The following is a 19,095-nucleotide window of genomic DNA, read 5'->3' as shown; positions in this document are numbered from 1 at the left end:
CAGTGCCTTGGCTGCTCTCCTGTGGCAGCCGGCTCCGGCTGGCAGGGACCTCAGCCTGCCCCTAGAGTGGCTTCTTCGTAGTAGCCAGAGTGAGTTTTCCTCCCTCTACAGCTTCACCAGGCTGGGGAGAAAACACAGTTTGAGTTTTAAAATCAGAAGGAAAGCGCAGAGAGGGACCAGAAGCCAAAAGTGAGCCCTGATTCTGCTTCCTCCAACCCCAAAGCCCACTGCAGGTGCCTGCACTGGTGTGCATGTCATTGGGCTTTGACTTTGCCATGGGAGGGTGGGTGAGGAGAAGTGGTGCCCCCATTCTGAACTAGGACAGGTGAGGCTGCAGGCAACACGGGGCACGTCTCTGTGTCCGACAGGATGCAATTTATTCCCGGCTTTCCGCTCTCAGAGCTGCATCTTTGATCTCGGAGGACATGCTTGCATCTTAGCTTGAAGGCACCGCTGGTTTTCATTAGCAGCTCGCTCTGCAAACAGTAGCTGGAATCTCTTGTAGCCCATATGAGTTACGAACCAGCTCGAAGGTCCTCTGGGAGAGGGCAAAACCTCACCACACTGCCCCTCTGCGTCTCCTTCCAGCAGAGGATGAGGCACCCCAAGACTTTTTGGGGTTCCTGCTTCTTAACCCCTTGCAGACACACTGCCACCGAACCTCGCCGGTGGCTCTCATTTCTATGGGGCTGTCTGAGCATGTGAAAGCCATTAACTCCCTCGTCACTGTGATTTAAAGACCCTTTTGATCAAGCAGCTTGCAAGCGTCTGCCCCTGCTCCCCCCCCCGCACATCCCCAGCTCTGCAGAGCCAGGCAGCCGGTGGTTCCCTTCCGCGTCCTCCCCGCAGGGCGAAGCCCTGTGCTCCCATCGCTTTACACCCACCTCCCAGTGCAGTTTTTGTTGTCAGGATGAGATCCATGTTGGATTTCCCACTCTTGCTCTGTGGCAATGAGATTTCCCAATTTACAGAATCACAGAATCACAGAATGGTTTGGGTTGGAAGGGATCTTCAAGATCATCCAGTTCCAACCCCCCTGCCATGGGCAGGGACACCCTCCACTACACCAGGTTGCCCAAAGCCCCATCCAACCTGGCCTTGAACACTTCCAGGGATGAGGCAGCCACAGCTTCTCTGGGCAACGTGTGCCAGTGCCTCACCACCCTCAGGGTGAAAAATTTCTTCCTTATCTCTCATCTAAATCTGCCCTCTTTCAGTTCAAAGCCATTACCCCTTGTCCTGTCACTACATGCCCTTGTCCAAAGCCCCTCTCCAGCTTTCCTGTAGCCCCTTTAGGTACTGGAAGGTGCTGGAAGGTCTCCCCGGAGCCTTCTTTTCTCCAGGCTGAACAGACCCAACTCTCTCAGACTGTCTCCATAGCAGAGGTGCTCTAGCCCTTGCATCATCTCCGGGATGCTTTGCTGTGCCCTCCTTGCTCTGTTAACGGGATGGCATCCAAATTTGCAGTGCCGGGCTGGTGTTTTAGGCATTCTTCTGTTTGCTTTGCCCTCAGCCTGGGGAAAAACATTCAGCAGAATTATTTGAGCTACCAAAAAACCAGCTCCGATCCCCCAAAATATTACCACTAGATGTCAGTGCCGCCCTACGCTGCGTGGTGGGAAACCCTAAATCCATCCCTACGGGTTTGCTGCCACTGAGCAGATCCTACAGCACTGAGAGAGAAGGGGTCCTGCAACTGCCCCCAAACCCACCTGATGTCAAAATTAGCATTTCCATCAGTTTGCCTTTTAAAGTAAGCAAGTGGGATGGAACCTCTCCCAGAAAAGCAGCTGGGCTTTAAGTCAGGGCCGTGGCCTCGTGTCCTGCCACGTTATCTTCAGTGAAACCATCTTAGCCGCCAAGGTTGGCAAGTGAGATTCAGGGAAACGGTTGCCCACCTTAGGTTTGCACGAGAAGGGGAGGTTTGGGCTTGATTCGGAGCAAGTGAGAATCTGCAAGTGGATTAAGTAGTAAAATGTGCCATCCTAATATAAAACTGTAATCCCTGCGTTGGCACCCCCCACTGCATGACCACAGCCACGAGAGGGACCCCCTGTCTTACAAGTGGTGATTGTTTAGTGTTTAGTATCTCAAAATCCCTCAGTACCCCCTAAAAAAAATGAGTTTGCCTTGTCCTTAGTGCAATATTTGACCCCCCCAGTGCAGCAGCCTGTCCCTGGGGAACGTGCACTGAAAACACGGCGGGTCCAGTGGCTGTGAGAGTGATGCTGGGGAAACTGTAATTCCTGCTGAGTCCTTTAAATGTGGGGAAATCAGATATTTTAGAATTGAGGAAAGGGCAGGGACCAGCAGGCTGGGTCTGGGTTTATCAGCCCATGATGCCTTCTCCAAAAATTCTTGGTGTTGTGGGCGCAAGGGTAAACTGGGTACACCCAGAGCAAAGGGCCACGCTTGAGATTTGATTTGATTTGATTTGAAAGGATTACAGCTCGGATTTCTAAACCATCTGGAGGCACCTCCACATTTACTCTCCATTTTTAACTGCATTTTTAATTGCTTTTTCGAGTTGTGACACCATCCATTGCATTCAATTACATTCCATACCTTGGTCTGCAGAGCTAGGCAATGTCACCAGAGGGCAACCGTGCTTCAGGGTGGTTTTGGAGCTTCGGTTGCTTGCAGGTGTGGCTGTAACAGAAGCAGGTTTATGGCTTTCCAAAATCAAGGGTTAAACCCTGTTTCCAGCTCTGCAGCCTCCTCCCAGGCTTTGTCCTCTCTGGGGAGCTGCTTCCCCACTTCTCGGCTGGGTTTTGAGGCTTACAAGGTGTCCTGAGACCAGCACATCAATGAGAAGGGCCTTCGAGGATGGCCTGGTCCTTCCCCAAACTTCTTGCGAAGTTGTGTCTGACCTGGGGTTAAAAACCTCCAAATTTGGCAGAGACCTCCAAGCCTGCCCTAGGGCTGCTTTTCCTGTGAACCAGCCCATAAACTGTGCTCAGTAAATACAAGTTATAATGAAAATACTCTTCTCTAGGGAAAAAAAAAGTGTGAATCCCCCCCCCCCTCCTCCCAATTCCACCCTCGTGTGGTTTATGAGTTTATGGGAAAATGAATGAACTCGGTAACAGCTTGCCTGAGTGATGAGCGTCCTCAGCAGCTGGCTTGTGAATCTCCATCACCCCAAGTTTCTTCCAGATGTGCATAATTTTGCCAAAGTTTCAGGCTTACCCAGACCTGCAGCTTCACCTTTTTGCAAGCTTGGTGTCTTTATGCATGTTTGGTTTATCTATTTGTAACACGAGCACCACATGAAGTTAATTAGAATCATAGAATCACAGAATGGTTTGGGTTGGAAGGGACCTCAGAGATCATCCAGTTCCAACCCCCCTGCCATGGGCAGGGACACCTTCCACTACACCAGGTTGCCCAAAGCCTCATCCAACCTGGCCTTGAACACTTCCAGGGATGGAGCAGCCACAGCTTCTCTGGGCAACCTGTTCCAGCGCCTCACCACCCTCATTGTACAAAATTTCTTCCTTGGATCTAATCTGTATCTCCCCTCTTTCAGTTTAAAGCCATTAATTAATCAAGGATGGACCTTATCTCAGGCAGGTGCGTACAGTATAGAACTGTGTAGTCCTGGGTCATAAATCTTCAGGCTGAAGGTGTTTGTATGAACAATATTTAGCATCTGGTACTGTTTTTTTTTTTTTTTAATATGTGGGACTATCATCTAGCTCCCCTAAATTTCCACTTACTCTTTGAAAGCATCCTGGAAAAAACCTGCTTCTGTCTCCCTTTAAACAGGAGAGAGCCTTAAATACCAAGGAGGGTGAACACAGTGGGGAGTTTTGGATGTTTTCTGGGTAGATGAACTATCAGCAACCCCAGGACCTGCAATACTGGCTGGAAATGAGGCCAAACCAAGCTTTACAATTTATTCCACATACCTTGGTATTCCCATATTGAAGGCCTGCCAGATGCTCAGCAGTGACATTATGTGTCTGGACCAAGTGAGAAGGTGGTGGAGATGCTCCTGCTCCAGGAGCAAGAAGATAATGCACAGGCATCCTTCTCCCGTGTCGCCTGTGCATGGGGGAAGCAGGCTGCCTTGATTTTTGTTGTGTTGCACACAGACCTGTGCTTGAAGGTGTCTAAAGCATAGATCCTCTTCTCTCAAAGGGCTGGCAAAGTGCTGCTGCCATCCCTGTGGCATGGAAGAACTGCAAAGGGCTGCATGAGAAACCCAAGGCAGAGCATCCTGCCCGTCTCCAGTCGCTATCACCCCAGCCAGAATACATCTAATTAAATTCAGCATCTTCCTGGACCAAGGATGAGGCTGGGTTTAGCTTCCAAAGACCTCAACGTGCTCAGGTTTCTTGTGTATCTCTCCCTCGATGACCCTATCTAGACCCAGCCAGATTTTTATTATTTTTTTTTTTTTTCTCCAAGCCTTTCTTTCCTGGAAAGCCGCCTAACAACTCGCTTTGACTCATCTTTGGTCCCTGGAGAGGATCCTCCTTCCTGCCCATGTGGTGGGGAGTTGGGAGAGCACAGCCTGAACTTTTGGGTGAAAGCCCAGGCCTCCGATCTGCCAACCTTTCAGCAGAAGACAAGTGAAGGGCTTGCAACTCCGGCTTTTCCCTGCCTACAACCTTTTCACTCCGTCTTTGGTGCGGAGCTCTTGGACAGTCTATTTAAAACTGTTTCTTTGGTGAACTGGAACATCCGGGAGATACGTGAGATTTGGGTTTGTTGGGATTTTTTTTCCCTCTTCTTATATTTCTAACTTTGCAGCTTTGGCATCGCAACAGTGGTGGAAAAAAAAAAGAATGAAAATAACTTGTCGTTGCTTCCCGGAGGCGCTTGGGATGAAGCGGGAGGAAGGTGGGAGAGGGAAGGTCCACACTGCAGACCAGCTCACACTGATATTTCAAGATCAGGGTGAGCTATGGGTTAGGCCTGGGTCAGATAGCATTTACCATAAAGTGATTTCCAGGCAAAAAATCAAAGTAGGATCCGAATTTACCTTATATATCTTAATATATCTTATTGTCCATAGCTGTTTGGTGAGGTCCAAAGGCATCCTCCATCTCCATTCCCTGCTTTCCACGTGCTTTCCTTTAGGTCACTTATATCCAGCCTATTTCCATTAAATCCAGGCAAACTACGGGGCATGAAGAGCAGCCAAATTCAACCCCAAACACCTGGAAAGAAATATAATCTTGGGCCAGCTCCTTCCCACAGCTATATGGGGCTGCAGAGTGCAAGCAACTGCCGGGAGGTCCCCAAAGAAGGGACTTACCTGCTCTCTCCAGGCCCTGACCCTCCCCTGTCGTGGCCCATCGCTGTGATCTGCCCTTTCCTTTTGGCAGGAGACATAACAGAGATATTCCCCTCTGCCCACCCTGGCTCGAGAGGGACACGCCGCGGAGATAGAAGCGCCTCGAGCAGATGCTGCAACCCTGGGACTGCTCAAGGGCTTTGGTTGGGTCCTCTCTAGTGACAGAGTCTGGGAAAATCACATCGTGCCCTTGGGATGGAGGGAAAAGAAGATAAAAACATGCCTCCCTTCTTGTCTGGAGTGCTCTGAGTCATGCCAGTAGCTCCTGGAGCTGCCTGTAATGGGTGAGCCCTAAGGGCAATATATGCTCCATGTCCTCAGCAGCTTTTCTACTCGCCGTGGGCAGGAAAATGAAGGCAGCAGATGATGTGGCTTGTGAACCAAGCTCTGTCCTTGGGTAGGTGATTCCCACCTGTTCAGAGACAGGGTGAGGACAGGGAAGGCTGTGAGAGAGCAGCCAGCTGATCCGTCCCATCACGTCAACCCCAAAGATGCTGGCACAGCATTAATATCATGGGACAGCATGAGCCCAGCTAAAAGCCAGGGTCTGGTGGGGTGGAGGGAGCCTAGGCTCAGGCAGAGCCGAAACACTCGTGTTTTCTGCCTGCCTTTCCCCATCAGGAGGTGATCAGACGTTCTCCAGGCTGGAGGTGAAGTCCTGCCAGTTCGGTTTGACTCATCCTCTGCTGCTGAGGAAGACCTACCAGATGGAGGGGCTGGAGCTCCTGTGGCAGCAATGACTAACCTTGACTTGATGACTGCTGGGCTGGGGTGTCTGGAGCCAAGGGGCTGTCACGGTGCACGTAGGGACCTTCTTTCTGCTCCCCTTCCCGTCTGCTCCTCACCGGTATCTCTGCAGGGCAGAGACCCCCAGAAGCTCCTGCAGATCAGCGTACGTGCCAGCCTGTGAGGTCTTCTGCTGTGTCTTTCCCCAGTGCTGAACACCAAACACCACCTGAGATGGTGCCAGCGCTGCTGCCTGCCCGTCGCATGTGAAGAGAACGAGAGTTTTGTGTCTTTAAACATGAAGCCACAAAGAGCAAACAGAGCGGAGGTGGGGATGGGAGGAAGCACAGCAGCCTCCTCGTCCCGCTCAGGACCCCGGTGTGGCTTCAGAAATAAGCTTCACTGCCAGAACATCCCCAGGAGCCAGAGGCTCAGCCCAGAGCTGGATGCTGCTGCTGTCAGGTGGCACCTCTGGGACCACGTGCCACCCTGGATGCTGCAGTGGTCTCCAGGATAAACCTGTCCTGTTGAAAAAGGCAGCATCGTGGGAAGGAGAAGTTCTCTCCTGGCACCTCGAGATGCTCAAGGTTGTGTCCTTTTCCCCTTGCACCTCCACTCCTCGTGCTGCCCGTTTTCTCTTTGCAGTCCTATCGACGTCCCTGGCCACATTGCACTTTGGCCAGCAGGCAAAATCCCTGATTCGCTGAGCCCAGCACAGTCAGAGGATTATTTTGGGTCACAAGTTCAGCTGCAAGGCACACGACCCAGCAAACCACGGCGCGGCGGAGCGCTGGCACCCGGGCTCTGTGTGTTAAGCAACAGCCTTGGCTTATATTTCATATATGCACAAATTCCTAAGCCGTGCTCACAGCCTTTGTCGAGGCTTGAAATCACATCAAAAACAGCTTGTCTATGAGAAGGACTTAATTTTACTCTTAAACTCTCCTGGAGTGCTGGACAGTGGGATGTGAGGACATGCAGGACTTCAGTGCCCAGGGGTAGCTTGGGAGTGTTACTGGAATGTCCATCCTTCCCTCTGGGCACAAAACCAGCTTGGGTGGAAAGAGAACTGCTGCAGGGAAAAAAGACCCCTTGGGCAACTCCTGTGCAGCCCATCCTGATGTCGGGGTGCTTTTTGCTCTCAATAAATCTGTTCCTCAGCCACAGGTGGTCACCGAGGGCTCTTTATCGCTCTCCTTTTAACTGTCCTGCTCCAAAAATTCCCACCCATGATGAGATCTTTCTATCTCCTGATAGCATCAGCTGCCCCACCATCTCTCCTGATCCCAAACACTCTTCTGATGATCACTTTGTTCGGTGGGCATGGGGAGATGCCTGTACACTCCATGTAATGTGTCCTGAGGTCTCAGAGGAGGGAGTATTATGGGTATTAACACTTACCGAGTGCTCCCTTTGGTGGCCCTAGGGATGGAGGGAGGCTGAGCTCTTTCTCAGAAGTGGAAATCGCCCCTTTGCCCCTTGGTTGGAGCCACTGGACGGGGCTGGGGTAGGATAGTGAGGGATGCACCAAAAGCTGGTCCCCTGTGGAGGAGAGCACGAGGTACCCCAGGTCTGGAGGCACAGAAAGTGGGGTCATCGGGGTGGTGTTTCGCTGGGATGGCAGGTCTGAAGGTACATGGGGGGACACAGCCCGGATCTCAGTGCTAGACTCACCTGCACTGTGAAAAACATATTGATATCTTCCCAAAAGCACAAACCCTCGGCTGTCGAATAGCAGGTGCCCCACTCTGCTCAATCGTCCCAAACACCAGGGTGGAGCAGAGGACCTTTCATCTTCACTGTGCACCCCTTTCCTCAATCAGACCCCCCCCACTCAGCACCCCCATCTTGGTGGATTTACTCCCCACCGGGGGTCACCGACCTTCATCCTCCCCCGTCTCTTAGACCCGGGACCGGAGAGCGGCTGAAGGGAGCCCGGGTCAGACGGGAGCATCCCCGGGGGGCTGCAGGGTCCCCTCTCCGCTGCGAGAATCCAAGTGATGTGCCCCCCCCATCCCATCCCATCCCATCCCATCCCATCCCATCCCATCCCATCCCATCCCATCCCATCCCATCCCATCCCATCCCATCCCATCCCATCCCACCCCCCTTCCATCGCGGTGCCGCCCCCCCCCCGTCCCGCACCGCCCCGGGGAGGAGGCGGCAGCCCCGGGCGGAGCTCCGCTCTCCCGGCCCCGCTCCTCCGCCGGCCCCGCTCCGCCGCCTCCCGGCCCCCCGCACCGGAGTGGCTGCGGCGGGGCCAAACCGCGCCCCATTTCCCCCCCACACCCCCCGGTCCCTCCGTATATAAACCCGATGCGCCCCACAAGGCAGGTAGCGGCGGGGCAGGCGGCTCGCACAGCCGCTCCGCTCCCCTCCAGCCTCCGCTGAGTTTTGGGAAGACGAGGAGGAGGAGGAGGAGGAGGGCGGGAGGAAGGGGGGGGCCGGGTCCTGCTTTCTCCTCCCCCCCCCTTCCCTTCCGCCTCCCCCAAACCCCGATGCCGCCGGCGTGAGCCCGCCGGGACGATGCTGCCGCTGCTGCCGCTGCTGCTGCTGGGCACCCCGGGGCTGAGCCTGCCCTCGGGGGGACCCCCGGGGGACACCGAGGTGGTCACCCCCCTCCGCCTGGACCCCGACATCAACGGGCGGCCTTACTTCAGGCGGGGTCCAGCCGAACCCCCCCGGGGAGAGCAAGCGGTGGTTTTCCAGCTCTCAGCTTTCGGGGAAGATTTCTACCTCCACCTCTCCCCCGACGCCCATTTCATCGCTCCCGCCTTCGCCGCCCACTACCTGGGGGTCGCGCCCGGGGCCGCCCGCCCCCTCCCCGCTCTCCGCCACTGCTTTTATTCGGGGGATGTCAACGCCGACCGCGAGTCTTTCGCCGCCCTCAGCCTTTGCGGGGGGCTGCGGGGGGCTTTCGGCTACCGCGGAGCCGAGTATATCATCAGCCCGCTGGCGGGGGGGGCGGCCGGCGGAGCCCACCGCCTGCAACGCCGCAGCCCTGGCCGCCCCGTCGGGGCCGGAGCATCCCGCTGCGCCGTGGGCTCCGGGCTCACCCCCGGGGTGCTGCAGGCGCTGGACAAGTACCGGGGACGCGGAGGGGGGAAAGGGGGTCGGGCCAAGCGTTTCGCTTCGATCCCCCGTTACGTGGAGACCTTGGTGGTGGCGGACGAGTCGATGGTGAAGTTCCACGGAGATGACCTCCAGCACTACCTGCTCACCCTGATGGCCACGGCCGCCCGCCTCTACAAGCACCCCAGCATCCGTAATCCCATCCAGATCTCCGTGGTCAAGTTCCTCCTCATCGGACAGGATGACAAGGGGCCCAAAATCACCGGCAACGCCGCCCTCACCCTCCGCAACTTCTGCGCCTGGCAGAAGAAGTGGAACAAGGTCAGCGACAAGCACCCTGAGTACTGGGACACCGCCATCCTCTTCACCAAGCAGGTGGGTGCAGCGGGGATGACTCAGAGGGGCTGTCCCCCATTTCGAGGAGCCCTGCACCATGCTAAGGCTTCCTGCCACCTGTGCCCCATCGCCAGCGCACGCTGGAGGAGGTTGCACATGTGACTGGTTCCCCCTTTCCTAAAGGACCCCTCCACCCTCAGATGCTGGGATGGGGCGGGGAGCAGAGGTGTGGAACAAGCCTACTGGAGCCAGCCCTGCTGTCCTCTGGGCAGGTTTTGGCCAGTAGCCCCAGAGAAAGCCCTGCCAGGGAGTGAGCAAGGCCAGGAGGTTTGCAAAGGCGGGTTGTCCCCACGGGCAGAATCTTGCCCCTCCATCCCCTGCCTGCTGGCAGGAGCCAGTGCCCGGTGGCAACGGTCCGCAGCGGCCGCCACCCCAAAACGCGGGGTCTGAGCCCAAAAGAGGAGGAGTGCAGCCTCGCTTCCCCCTCCCCGGCTGGGAACAGCTCAAGGTGCCACCTGCCAAGAAACAAACCAAAGACTCTCCCCGCTTCCTCTGACTCATGGTCCTCCTGAGAACCTGGCCCTCTCCTCCGCACGCTGGCTGCTCCACGTGGAGCCGGTTCAGGGCTGGAAGGAAAAGCACCAGAGATCCAGCCAGAGCTTGCAGCTTTTGGTGGGGGGAGGCCAGAGTCTCCCCCATCGCTGCTGTGAGCTGGCCACATCCCTGTGGTCGGAGAGGGGCTTTGGCCAGCTGCCTTTTGGTGGCCTTTGGCTACGCGAGGTGAGGAGCGATTGCTGCGCCAGGGTGAGGTCTCCATCCCCCCCACCCTGGTAAACTGGGTAACACCGAAGCAGTGACACCAGTCCCAGGGTCTCCCCCCACCAAAATGCTCCTCTTCTTCCCTGTGCTGCTGTCTCAGTGTTGACATCGGTGCGGTGCCTGGTGGGGGTGTGACAGCCTGCACCCCCAAATTGCTAATGGGAGAGGAGAAGGATGAGCCCGGTTTGAAGGGGACTGTTGTGTTTTAGCAGCTCATACATTCTCCTTCCCCCATGCCTGCCCAGATGTCTCTGGATAAGGGACAGGTCCGGAACTCCCCTCAACAGCAGGGAGACCATTCCCAAATTGTCTTTCCAAGTCAAGCGCTTGTGGGTGGGAGGGAGACAGCGTCCAGCTCGGTTCAGCTGCCCCTGGCCTGGGGTCAGCGCTGGCTGATGATGGCCCGGAACAGGAACGATGCTGTGCAGGACGTGTATGACCTCGTCCCACCCGTTCTCCTCATCCCCCCCCCACTCTGGGCAGGGGCCTTGTGCTGCAGATGGCTGTAAATCCTGCTGGAGCACAGGCAGGGTTGAACTCCAGCCTGCTGGAGCAGCTCCTGCGGCTGCAAAGAGGAGGACAGTGGTTGACACTCCTGCGGGGACCAGTCAGCTCCATCTCTGGTGGAAAACCAGTGAAGTCACCGGAGCCACACGTGGGGATGGATTCGGTCCCAGCGATTCGAAAGCCGCCGATCGCAGCCGGGCTGCATTTTTCACACGTTGCTAAACCATCAATTCCTGAAATCCCAAAGCAAGGCACACGGTGGAGGAGACATCTGCCTTCCTTGAACGTGTCCATCTGCGGTCCCCTGACACCCCGGAGCTCATCTCCCTGCCAAAAAGCTGTTACATAAGCCCCCAACTTAAATTTCATCTCGAGCCGGGCTGATGGGCAGTTTCCAGTTGTGTCAACGAGTGGCCGATGAATGGGGCTGTCCTCTCCTGCTCAGCTTTGCTCCCTTCCCGACATCGGTCGTGCTTGGATTGTGGATTTGCCTTTGGGGAGCTCGGTCCCGCTCAACCGGTGGGTGTAGATCTTCCAGCAACCACAGCGGTGGGACCTTCACTTTCCTACCTGAGTCGGCGCTTGTTGGAGGGTCCTGCAGAGCATCCAGCCTTCAGCAGCGCTCCTGCCTCTGGGAAAGAGCGTTGCACACCACGGCAAAGGGCTCGGCCACGCTTCCCACCCATCCTGAACCTTGATGTTCCACCAGCAGAACATCTTTGGCTTGCTCTAAAACCAAAGGGACGTGGCACCAAGGAACATCTGGCTGCAGCCCAGCGTGCAGCAGATGCTGCGGGGGGAATTTGGAAGCCCACGCTCTGGCAGCTGAAGGCTCAGCTTTTCAGGGTTGCTTTGGGCACACACGGGGAAGCTTCCATGGTTGGCAGACTACGTATGACCTGGCCTCTGAGTAGGTGAACTAATGCAATAATCACAAGGATCCTCCCCAAGTGACCTGCAGAACACCTCAAGAAGTTCACAAGAGGCTGAAGAAGTACCCACAGAGGAAGATCAGGCTGGCAGGAGAGGTGCATCAAAGCAGGTTGCTGGCAGCCCTTTGACACAGCATGAGGGGCACTGGGCATCATCCCCTCATTTGGGTATCGGTGACGGTGAGCACGCCATGCAAAGGCAGAGCTGGACCTCTGCATGAGCCTTTCCCACCTTAAACCTCTGGTGTTTCTCTCTCCTCTCCTCTGTAGCTCCATCCTCCCTCCTGAGCAAGCTGGACCTCCAGCAAAGCTGGAGGAGGTGTTGAGCGGGGGGGTCAGGACCCCTCTTAGAGCCCAGGGGTGCTGCCCAGCCTTTCAAAGCAGGCTGTCCCCAGCTGGTTGTGGCAGAGGGCAGGGGGTTAGGAGAAACCCCCTTTAAGAGCCGCTCATTCGTGTATCCCCACAGCCGGGAGCAAGAAGTGGGTCAGTGTGTCAGCGCAGGTGTTGGGCCGGGAGCCAAAACCTCTCCGCGCCAGCGAGGAAACGGCAACTCTTCAAAGAGCAGCGAGCGGGGGGGCTGCCGGTGGCCACCTCGTCCCCGCGATGCTGCGTTGTGTCCCCCCCTCCCCATGCTCCACCTTCACTCCCAAACCCCCAGCGCTGGGACAGCTGTGGGTGACAGCACGGGCAGGGGGGTTTGGGCAAGCTGCATCCTTGGGTGAGCTCAGTGTGATGGCGGCACCGGCTCTCGGTGATGTTTCGGGACAGGAGACCCCGCATCCAGGCTTGCCAGCCCCATTTAGTCACCCCGGGCTCACAACCAGGGATGCAGGGTTGCCACCTTCTCATCCCTGCCAGCATCTGTGTGTGGTGGGATCAGGGATGTGGCAGGGTGCCAGCTGACAAGGAAACCCAGCACGGAGCAGAGGGCTGAACCCACTCGTACGATGGGGTTTGCCCCCCGCCGCGGTAGCCGGCACAGATCCACGTGTTTTTCTGCCTCGCCTCTCCGGAGATGGCCGTTTCGTCTGTCTTCGTAGCCACAGGTCTCCTGTTAAAGCCATCTCGGCCCTGGCTGGGGCTCTTCTGAAGTCATCGGGACTGTTATTTACCCACGGCTGAACCTGCCCGCGCGGGAATGCCTTCAGCCTGGAAACCTCGCTGGAAAAGTTGGCGGAGCCGCTCGTGCGAGGTTTCGAGCAAGCCAGGCGCTTTCTTGGCGGGGCGAGCGCCCAGCATGAATCACGCTTATTTATAGCACGGGAGCACCCGGAGAGTCCTTTACGTTTTCTTTTCACGTGGAAAACTGCTCCCTGCCCTCTCCGGAATGGTCTCCCTGCAGCTCCCAGCCCGGCTAGGACAGCACCGAGGGATGGGGATGGTCTCCCTCCAAGCCACCGAGAGATCCCAGCGTGGGAAGGGGGCATCCAAGGACAAGGTTATTGCCTGGCTGCAGAGATGATGCCTCCTCGAACAGGGACTTTTTGTTTGCACGAGCACCTTGGGATCCCAAAGAAGGGCAGATCCACCTACGATGGGACCTGTCCCGGCTGTGTCTACGTAGGGTCCAGCGGTCCTTGTGTTGGGGGTGGAAGGCTGGGCTGGTTCCTCCTCGAGGGATGGCTGCAAAGTGCTTTGGAGAAACAGGAGCGCTTCCCTTAGCCTTGGGAACCTCTGGACCCAGGCCAGGGGCTTCTTGTTCCGAGGAAGAAGTTGAGAAATGAGGTTGAGAAACTGCTCAGCTGTGAGCCCAAGGCCAGGTGCCTTCCCAGCCGCCTGCCTCGGTCCGGTCCTTGAGCTCGCGCAGAAGGATGGAGCCAGGCTGATGTCTCGGTGCCAAAACCAGCTTCACCCTGGCCAGAGGAGCCGTTCGGGTGGGAAAAGGGACACAGGAGGATGCTACACCCAAAAAGCATCCCCAGTGCCAGAGTTAAATGCAAACACATCATTGCAGCCTGGTCCAGGTCAGGTTCCTCACCTGGGATCCCCATCCCTTTGGGCTGCCTTCCCCCAGCAGCTTGGGATCAGCTCCCAGTGGGGTACTGGGGGTGGGGTGGGGATGGGGAACGGCGATGCCGGTGCTGGCCCTGGTGCTAACCCCTCACCTCCGTGCCTCGCAGGACCTGTGCGGTGCCACCACCTGCGACACGCTGGGCATGGCAGACGTGGGCACCATGTGCGACCCCAAACGCAGCTGCTCCGTCATTGAGGACGATGGGCTGCCCTCGGCTTTCACCACCGCCCATGAGCTGGGTAAGGCTCCCTGCTTCTCCTCTTCCTCTCGGGAGGAATGCCAGGAGGCGGTGAGGTTCAAAATAACCCTGATTTCAGCCTCCGGGAAAATCAGACAATAACTGCTATCCGGTGAGGGGGGAAACTCCACCTTGGGGCATGAGACCCCCCCCGAGCTGGGTGGGAAAGAGCTGCCAAGAAAGCAAAAGGCTTTGCTGTTGTGGTTGCTACCTCAGCTGGGTTTCCAGGATTCAGGAGTCCTGAAATAACAGGCGGAGGGCACACCTACCTCTGGAGATGCACGGGACAGTGTGCCAGAAAGCGTGCTGGCTCAGGGATGCCACCGGCAGTGTGGCTCACGTGTGACAGTCCTGCAAGTTCCCAGCATCTGCGTGCAGTCCAAGCCAGGCTGTGTGCAAGCATCATCCTTCCCCAGGTGTCTCTCAGGCTGTAGACAGCCTTTGCAATCCTTGCAAGGGTGTGCCCCACTCCGTGCCTCAGTTTCCCCCATTGCAAGAAGCTGTGGGGGCCCGAATCTGTGTGCCGAGTGGGGTTTTTCATGCTGCCCCTCCTTATCCCACCTCCCCAGGCCACGTCTTCAACATGCCGCACGACAACGTGAAGGCCTGTGAGGAGGTCTTTGGCCGGCTGAAGACCAACCACATGATGTCCCCCACCCTCATCCAGATCGACCGTGCCAACCCCTGGTCCGCCTGCAGCGCTGCCATCATCACTGACTTCCTCGACAGCGGCCACGGTGAGCCCCCCGCCACCCTCACCCTCTTACCTGTGTCCCTGCTCCGTAGGAGCAGGATCTGTCCCTGGGGCTGGTTCCTGGGAGAGGCTGATGGGCTGTAGAGCAACTTTTCTCCCTCCTTTGCGACCAAAGTTAGAAGGAAACAGAGACTTTGGCAGACTTTCCGCACTGGCCAGGCTTCCTTGGTGTCCCCAGCAGTGACATCTGCCCTGAGGCTGCTGGCATGGCTCTACCCATCACCAAGAGATGGAGTCACTTGGGTCTGGGATGCAGCCCACCTCGAGGGCATCCCTGGGATAGCCTGTTAGCGGCGTGCGGCTCCCATAGCTTTAGCCAAATTGCCAGCAGCCATCCCTCACCTCCCCACCCTGGTCCTTACAACTCCCCAAGCACCCAGTAGACCCTCCATCCCCACTCCTGCAGGAGACTGCTTGCTGGACCAGCCTGCCAAACCCATCCCGCTGCCCGAAGACCTGCCGGGGACGAGCTACAGCCTGAACCAGCAGTGCGAGCTGGCCTTCGGCGTGGGCTCCAAGCCCTGCCCGTACATGCAGTACTGTGCCAAGCTCTGGTGCACGGGCAAAGCGCGTGGGCAGGTCGTCTGCCAGACCCGCCACTTCCCCTGGGCAGACGGCACCGGCTGTGGCGAGGGACGCTTCTGCTTAAAGGGTGCCTGCGTTGAGAGGCATAACATCAGTAAGTACAGGGTGAGTACCTGCACCGTGAGCCCAAAAACAGCCCGCGGGGTCGCCCTGAGGTTTTTTTTTTTTGCATGGATGTTGGCTGAGCGATCCCCTACCTCCGCGTGCTGGGGGACCCTGATGAGAAAAGAGATGGAGATCCCTTGAGCATTGCATAATTCTCAAGGAGAGGTGCTGCTGATGGGCTCCATCCACCCCCAGGCAGGTTTGGGGGCAGCCACTAGAGGTTTTTGCTTGCGAAGGGATGGCTCCGAGTCCAGAGAGTCCCCGGCTTGGGATGGAAGCGGCGGTGAAGGGGATGCAGCGTCTCATCCCACCGCATCCCCGCAGGTGGACGGCGGCTGGGCCAAGTGGGCTCCCTACGGGCAGTGCTCACGGACGTGTGGTGGCGGGGTGCAGCTGGCCAAGCGGGAGTGCACCCACCCAGTACCCGCCAACGGGGGCTCCTACTGCGAGGGCGTCCGCGTCAAGTACCGCTCCTGCAACCTGGAGCCCTGCTCTGCTGCAGGTAAGGGGCTGGAGCTCAGCTTACTCCTGGTTGCCTGCATCATCTATAACAACCCTGTAAAACCAGTGTCAGAGGTCTGGGCTGGTCCTCGATGCCATACACATCCCTAATTTTTTTTTTTTCCAGTGCCAGGGAAGAGCTTCCGCGAGGAACAGTGTGAGGCTTTCAATGGCTACAGCCACAGCACCAACCGCCTCACTGCTTCCATCTCCTGGGTCCCCAAATACTCCGGCGTCTCGCCCCGGGATAAATGCAAGCTCATCTGCCGGGCTAACGGCACCGGCTACTTCTACGTGCTGGCCCCCAAGGTTGGTGAGGGATCTCCAAGGGCAGCGTCTGGGCTGTAGGGTGACTCCAGTGTGTCTGGAAATGAATGCATTTTCCCTGTCTGGTGTGAGATGAAGTTGTGGAGGAGAGGAATCCACCAGGCTGGCATGAATCAGCGTGTACGTGTCCGCTTATTTATTTCAGGGCTGGAACTGGTCTGGGAAGGATCTTCCTCCGGGTTTGTAAAGGTGCCTCTGGGATATGCCCATAGCCCTGAAATAGAGGATGATAATTACAGTGCTGGGGAGACAGCTAGAAAATTACGTAGGTGCAACAGAAAAGGGACATAGTCACATCCATCTCTTCTCAGAGACCCTAAAAATCCTGACTACAAAGCAGAGCACGAGGAAGGAGCAACGTGGTGCCTGCTAGCATCTCCTTGGGACCTGTTGGATGGATTTGGATAGACCTGGGTTGGATGGCTGCAGCCAGGGGGTTTGTGGGGAGGCACAGAGAAATGCAGCGCCTTGTTTTGCTCGTGCAGGTCGTGGATGGCACCCCTTGCTCCCCAGACTCCACCTCGGTCTGCGTCCAGGGCAAATGCATCAAAGCGGGCTGCGACGGGAAGCTGGGCTCCAAGAAGAAGTTTGACAAATGCAGTGTGTGTGGAGGAGACAACAAGAGCTGCAAGAAAGTCTCGGGCTTGTTCACCAAACCCATGTAAGTGTTAGGAGACTGCCTCTGCTTTGCCCTCTCCCAGCTCTGCTTTTTGGGTGGATGCAGGAAGGCCATGGAGATGGTGATGGGGGCTAAGTCCATCCCGAGAAATTCTCCTGGTGCTAGCATACATCACTGCATGGAGACCTGGGCTAGCTCTGAAGGAGAAGCAGGATGCACTTAATGTGCTATCAGCTTCTGCTGATGGAGTTCTCTCTAGTACATCCATACTGTTGAGCCAGAGGAGCTGAAGCATCTTCCTGTATCTGGGTGACCTCAGCCTAGATGAAGCTCAGCGCAGGGAAGACATTCAAAGTGGTCTTCACAGGAAGGAGGAGATAATTGTAGCAGTGGGAAGATCTCAGGGTTGTAGCTGCAGAGCTTCTGGCTGAGGCCACGTCATAGCGGGATGTCCCCCCGCCTGATGGCCTGCCCCACCTGCTCTTCCCTTCCAGGCACGGCTACAACTTCGTGGTGGTCATCCCCGCGGGCGCCTCCAACATCGACATCAGGCAGCGGGGCTACAAAGGGCTGATCAGCGACGACAACTACCTGGCACTGAAGAACGGGCAGGGCAAGTACCTGCTCAATGGCCACTTCATCGTCTCAGCCGTGGAGAGGGACCTGATGGTCAAGGGCAGCGTCCTGCGGTACAGCGGCACCGGCACCGCCGTCGAGAGCCTCCAAGCCTTCAAACCCATCCAGGAACCTCTGACTTTGGAGGTGCTCTCAGTAGGGAAGATGACTCCTCCTCGGGTACGTTACTCCTTCTACCTCCCCAAGGAGAGCAAGGAGGACAAGTCCTCCTACAAGAAGGAGGGCAAGACCCCACCGGACCTCAACAACAGCGTCCTCAGCCTGTCCAACCGCTTGGACGGTGGGAGACCGAGCTACAAACGTCCCTCCTACAAATGGGCAGCGGGCGGTTGGGAGGCTTGTTCCGTCACCTGCGGCGACGGGCTGCAGAAGCGTTCGGTGGCCTGTCGCGACTCCTACGGCCAACCGGCCGCCGAGTGCGACGCGGCGCAGCGGCCGGCCGACGTCCGGCTGTGCGGGGAGCCCTGCCCGGCCTGGGAAGTTGGACCTTGGTCTCCTTGCTCCAAGAGTTGCGGTCGGGGTTTCAAGAGACGGGCGCTGAAGTGCGCGGTGCCAGCCGGGCGCTCGCTGCCCCGGGAGAGTTGCAATTTTCGGAGGAAGCCGCAGGAGCTGGATTTTTGCACCTTGAGGCCGTGTTGAGCGGGTCAAGGGGGTGTCTCCGAGGAAGGGCACGGCGTGGCTCGGGCTGGACGTGGCCGAGCAGCAGCCAGGGGTTGGGAGAGGGGATGATGTCCATAGCACATATCAAACAGGGTGGGGGGGAGAAAAAATAGAAAAAAAAAAAGGGACAAAAAGAGAAAACCAACAAAAAAAGGGACCTGGGTGTTGGGGACAGAGCACGCGTGCCCCGTGCACCCGGGAGAGAGGGATTTTACTGACCAGGTCGCTCGGAGACAGAGCGGGAACGAACGTCTACCTCGAAGCCGCCGAACGACGCAGAAACCCACCGGCGGAGGGGGACATGGAAACGAGGAGGATCGCTGGCCAGGATGGATCCCAGGACAGGCAGGGAGATGCCCTGAAATTGCACAGTTGAAGCTTCCTCCGTCTTCCCAGGGCCAAGCCTACCTCGCCCCTCCCCGGCCTCCCCCACCACTAGTGCTAAACAGGACCAAAAGGATTTACCAATGCAACGAGGGCAAATTGTATTGTCCGACCACCAGTATGATGAGGTGCTGGGATTGATGCTTCCAGCCCTCGGGAGAGCCCCAGCAGCATCGCCGGACCAGGCTGGAAGGTGGTGGCTTTATTTTCATTTTCTCCTCACGTTTATGACCTGACCAGTGTAGATTTTATGGTGCTTAACTCTGTATTTTTTTTTTTTTTTAACCTCCTTCCTCCCCTTGCCTGATGGATGTGACCCTTGCGTAGTGGGGACGGCGTTATTCCCAGTGGGCTCTCTCACCTGGTTGAGGTTTTCCTATGGTGCTTTGGGATGGGGCTGTGCCGGCACCCAGCGTGGAGCTGGATGCTTCTTTACATCCCAGTCCAGGGCAGGTTGTAAACTGCCCACCCGGAGTTTTTCAGGGCTAAAAGGGATCACTACGAACCTGAGATTTGAGCTGTCATTCCAAAAAAAAAAAGGGAAAAAAAGCAACAAGCAACTGTACTGTAGTACT

At 56.9% G+C, this 19,095-nt stretch overlaps 1 protein-coding gene across 1 annotated transcript; it reads left to right on the top strand.

Moving 5' to 3' along the window:
* The first annotated feature begins 8,557 nt into the window (after nt 1-8,557).
* Nucleotides 8,558-18,115, top strand: ADAMTS15 (ADAM metallopeptidase with thrombospondin type 1 motif 15). The gene is made up of 8 exons (XM_086626849.1): nt 8,558-9,478; nt 13,818-13,950; nt 14,519-14,686; nt 15,110-15,393; nt 15,718-15,895; nt 16,022-16,203; nt 16,707-16,882; nt 17,335-18,115. Exons 1-8 carry the CDS (start codon nt 8,558-8,560, stop codon nt 18,113-18,115), a joined length of 2,823 nt encoding a protein of 940 aa, XP_086482975.1.
* Nucleotides 18,116-19,095: the final 980 nt, after the last annotated feature.

Source organism: Tauraco erythrolophus, chromosome 26 (assembly GCF_009769465.1).
Source record: "Tauraco erythrolophus isolate bTauEry1 chromosome 26, bTauEry1.pri, whole genome shotgun sequence".
NCBI classification, from domain to species: Eukaryota; Metazoa; Chordata; class Aves; order Musophagiformes; family Musophagidae; genus Tauraco; species Tauraco erythrolophus.
Note: the sequence above shows the minus strand (reverse complement) of the source record. Positions and strands in the feature narration are given on the sequence as shown.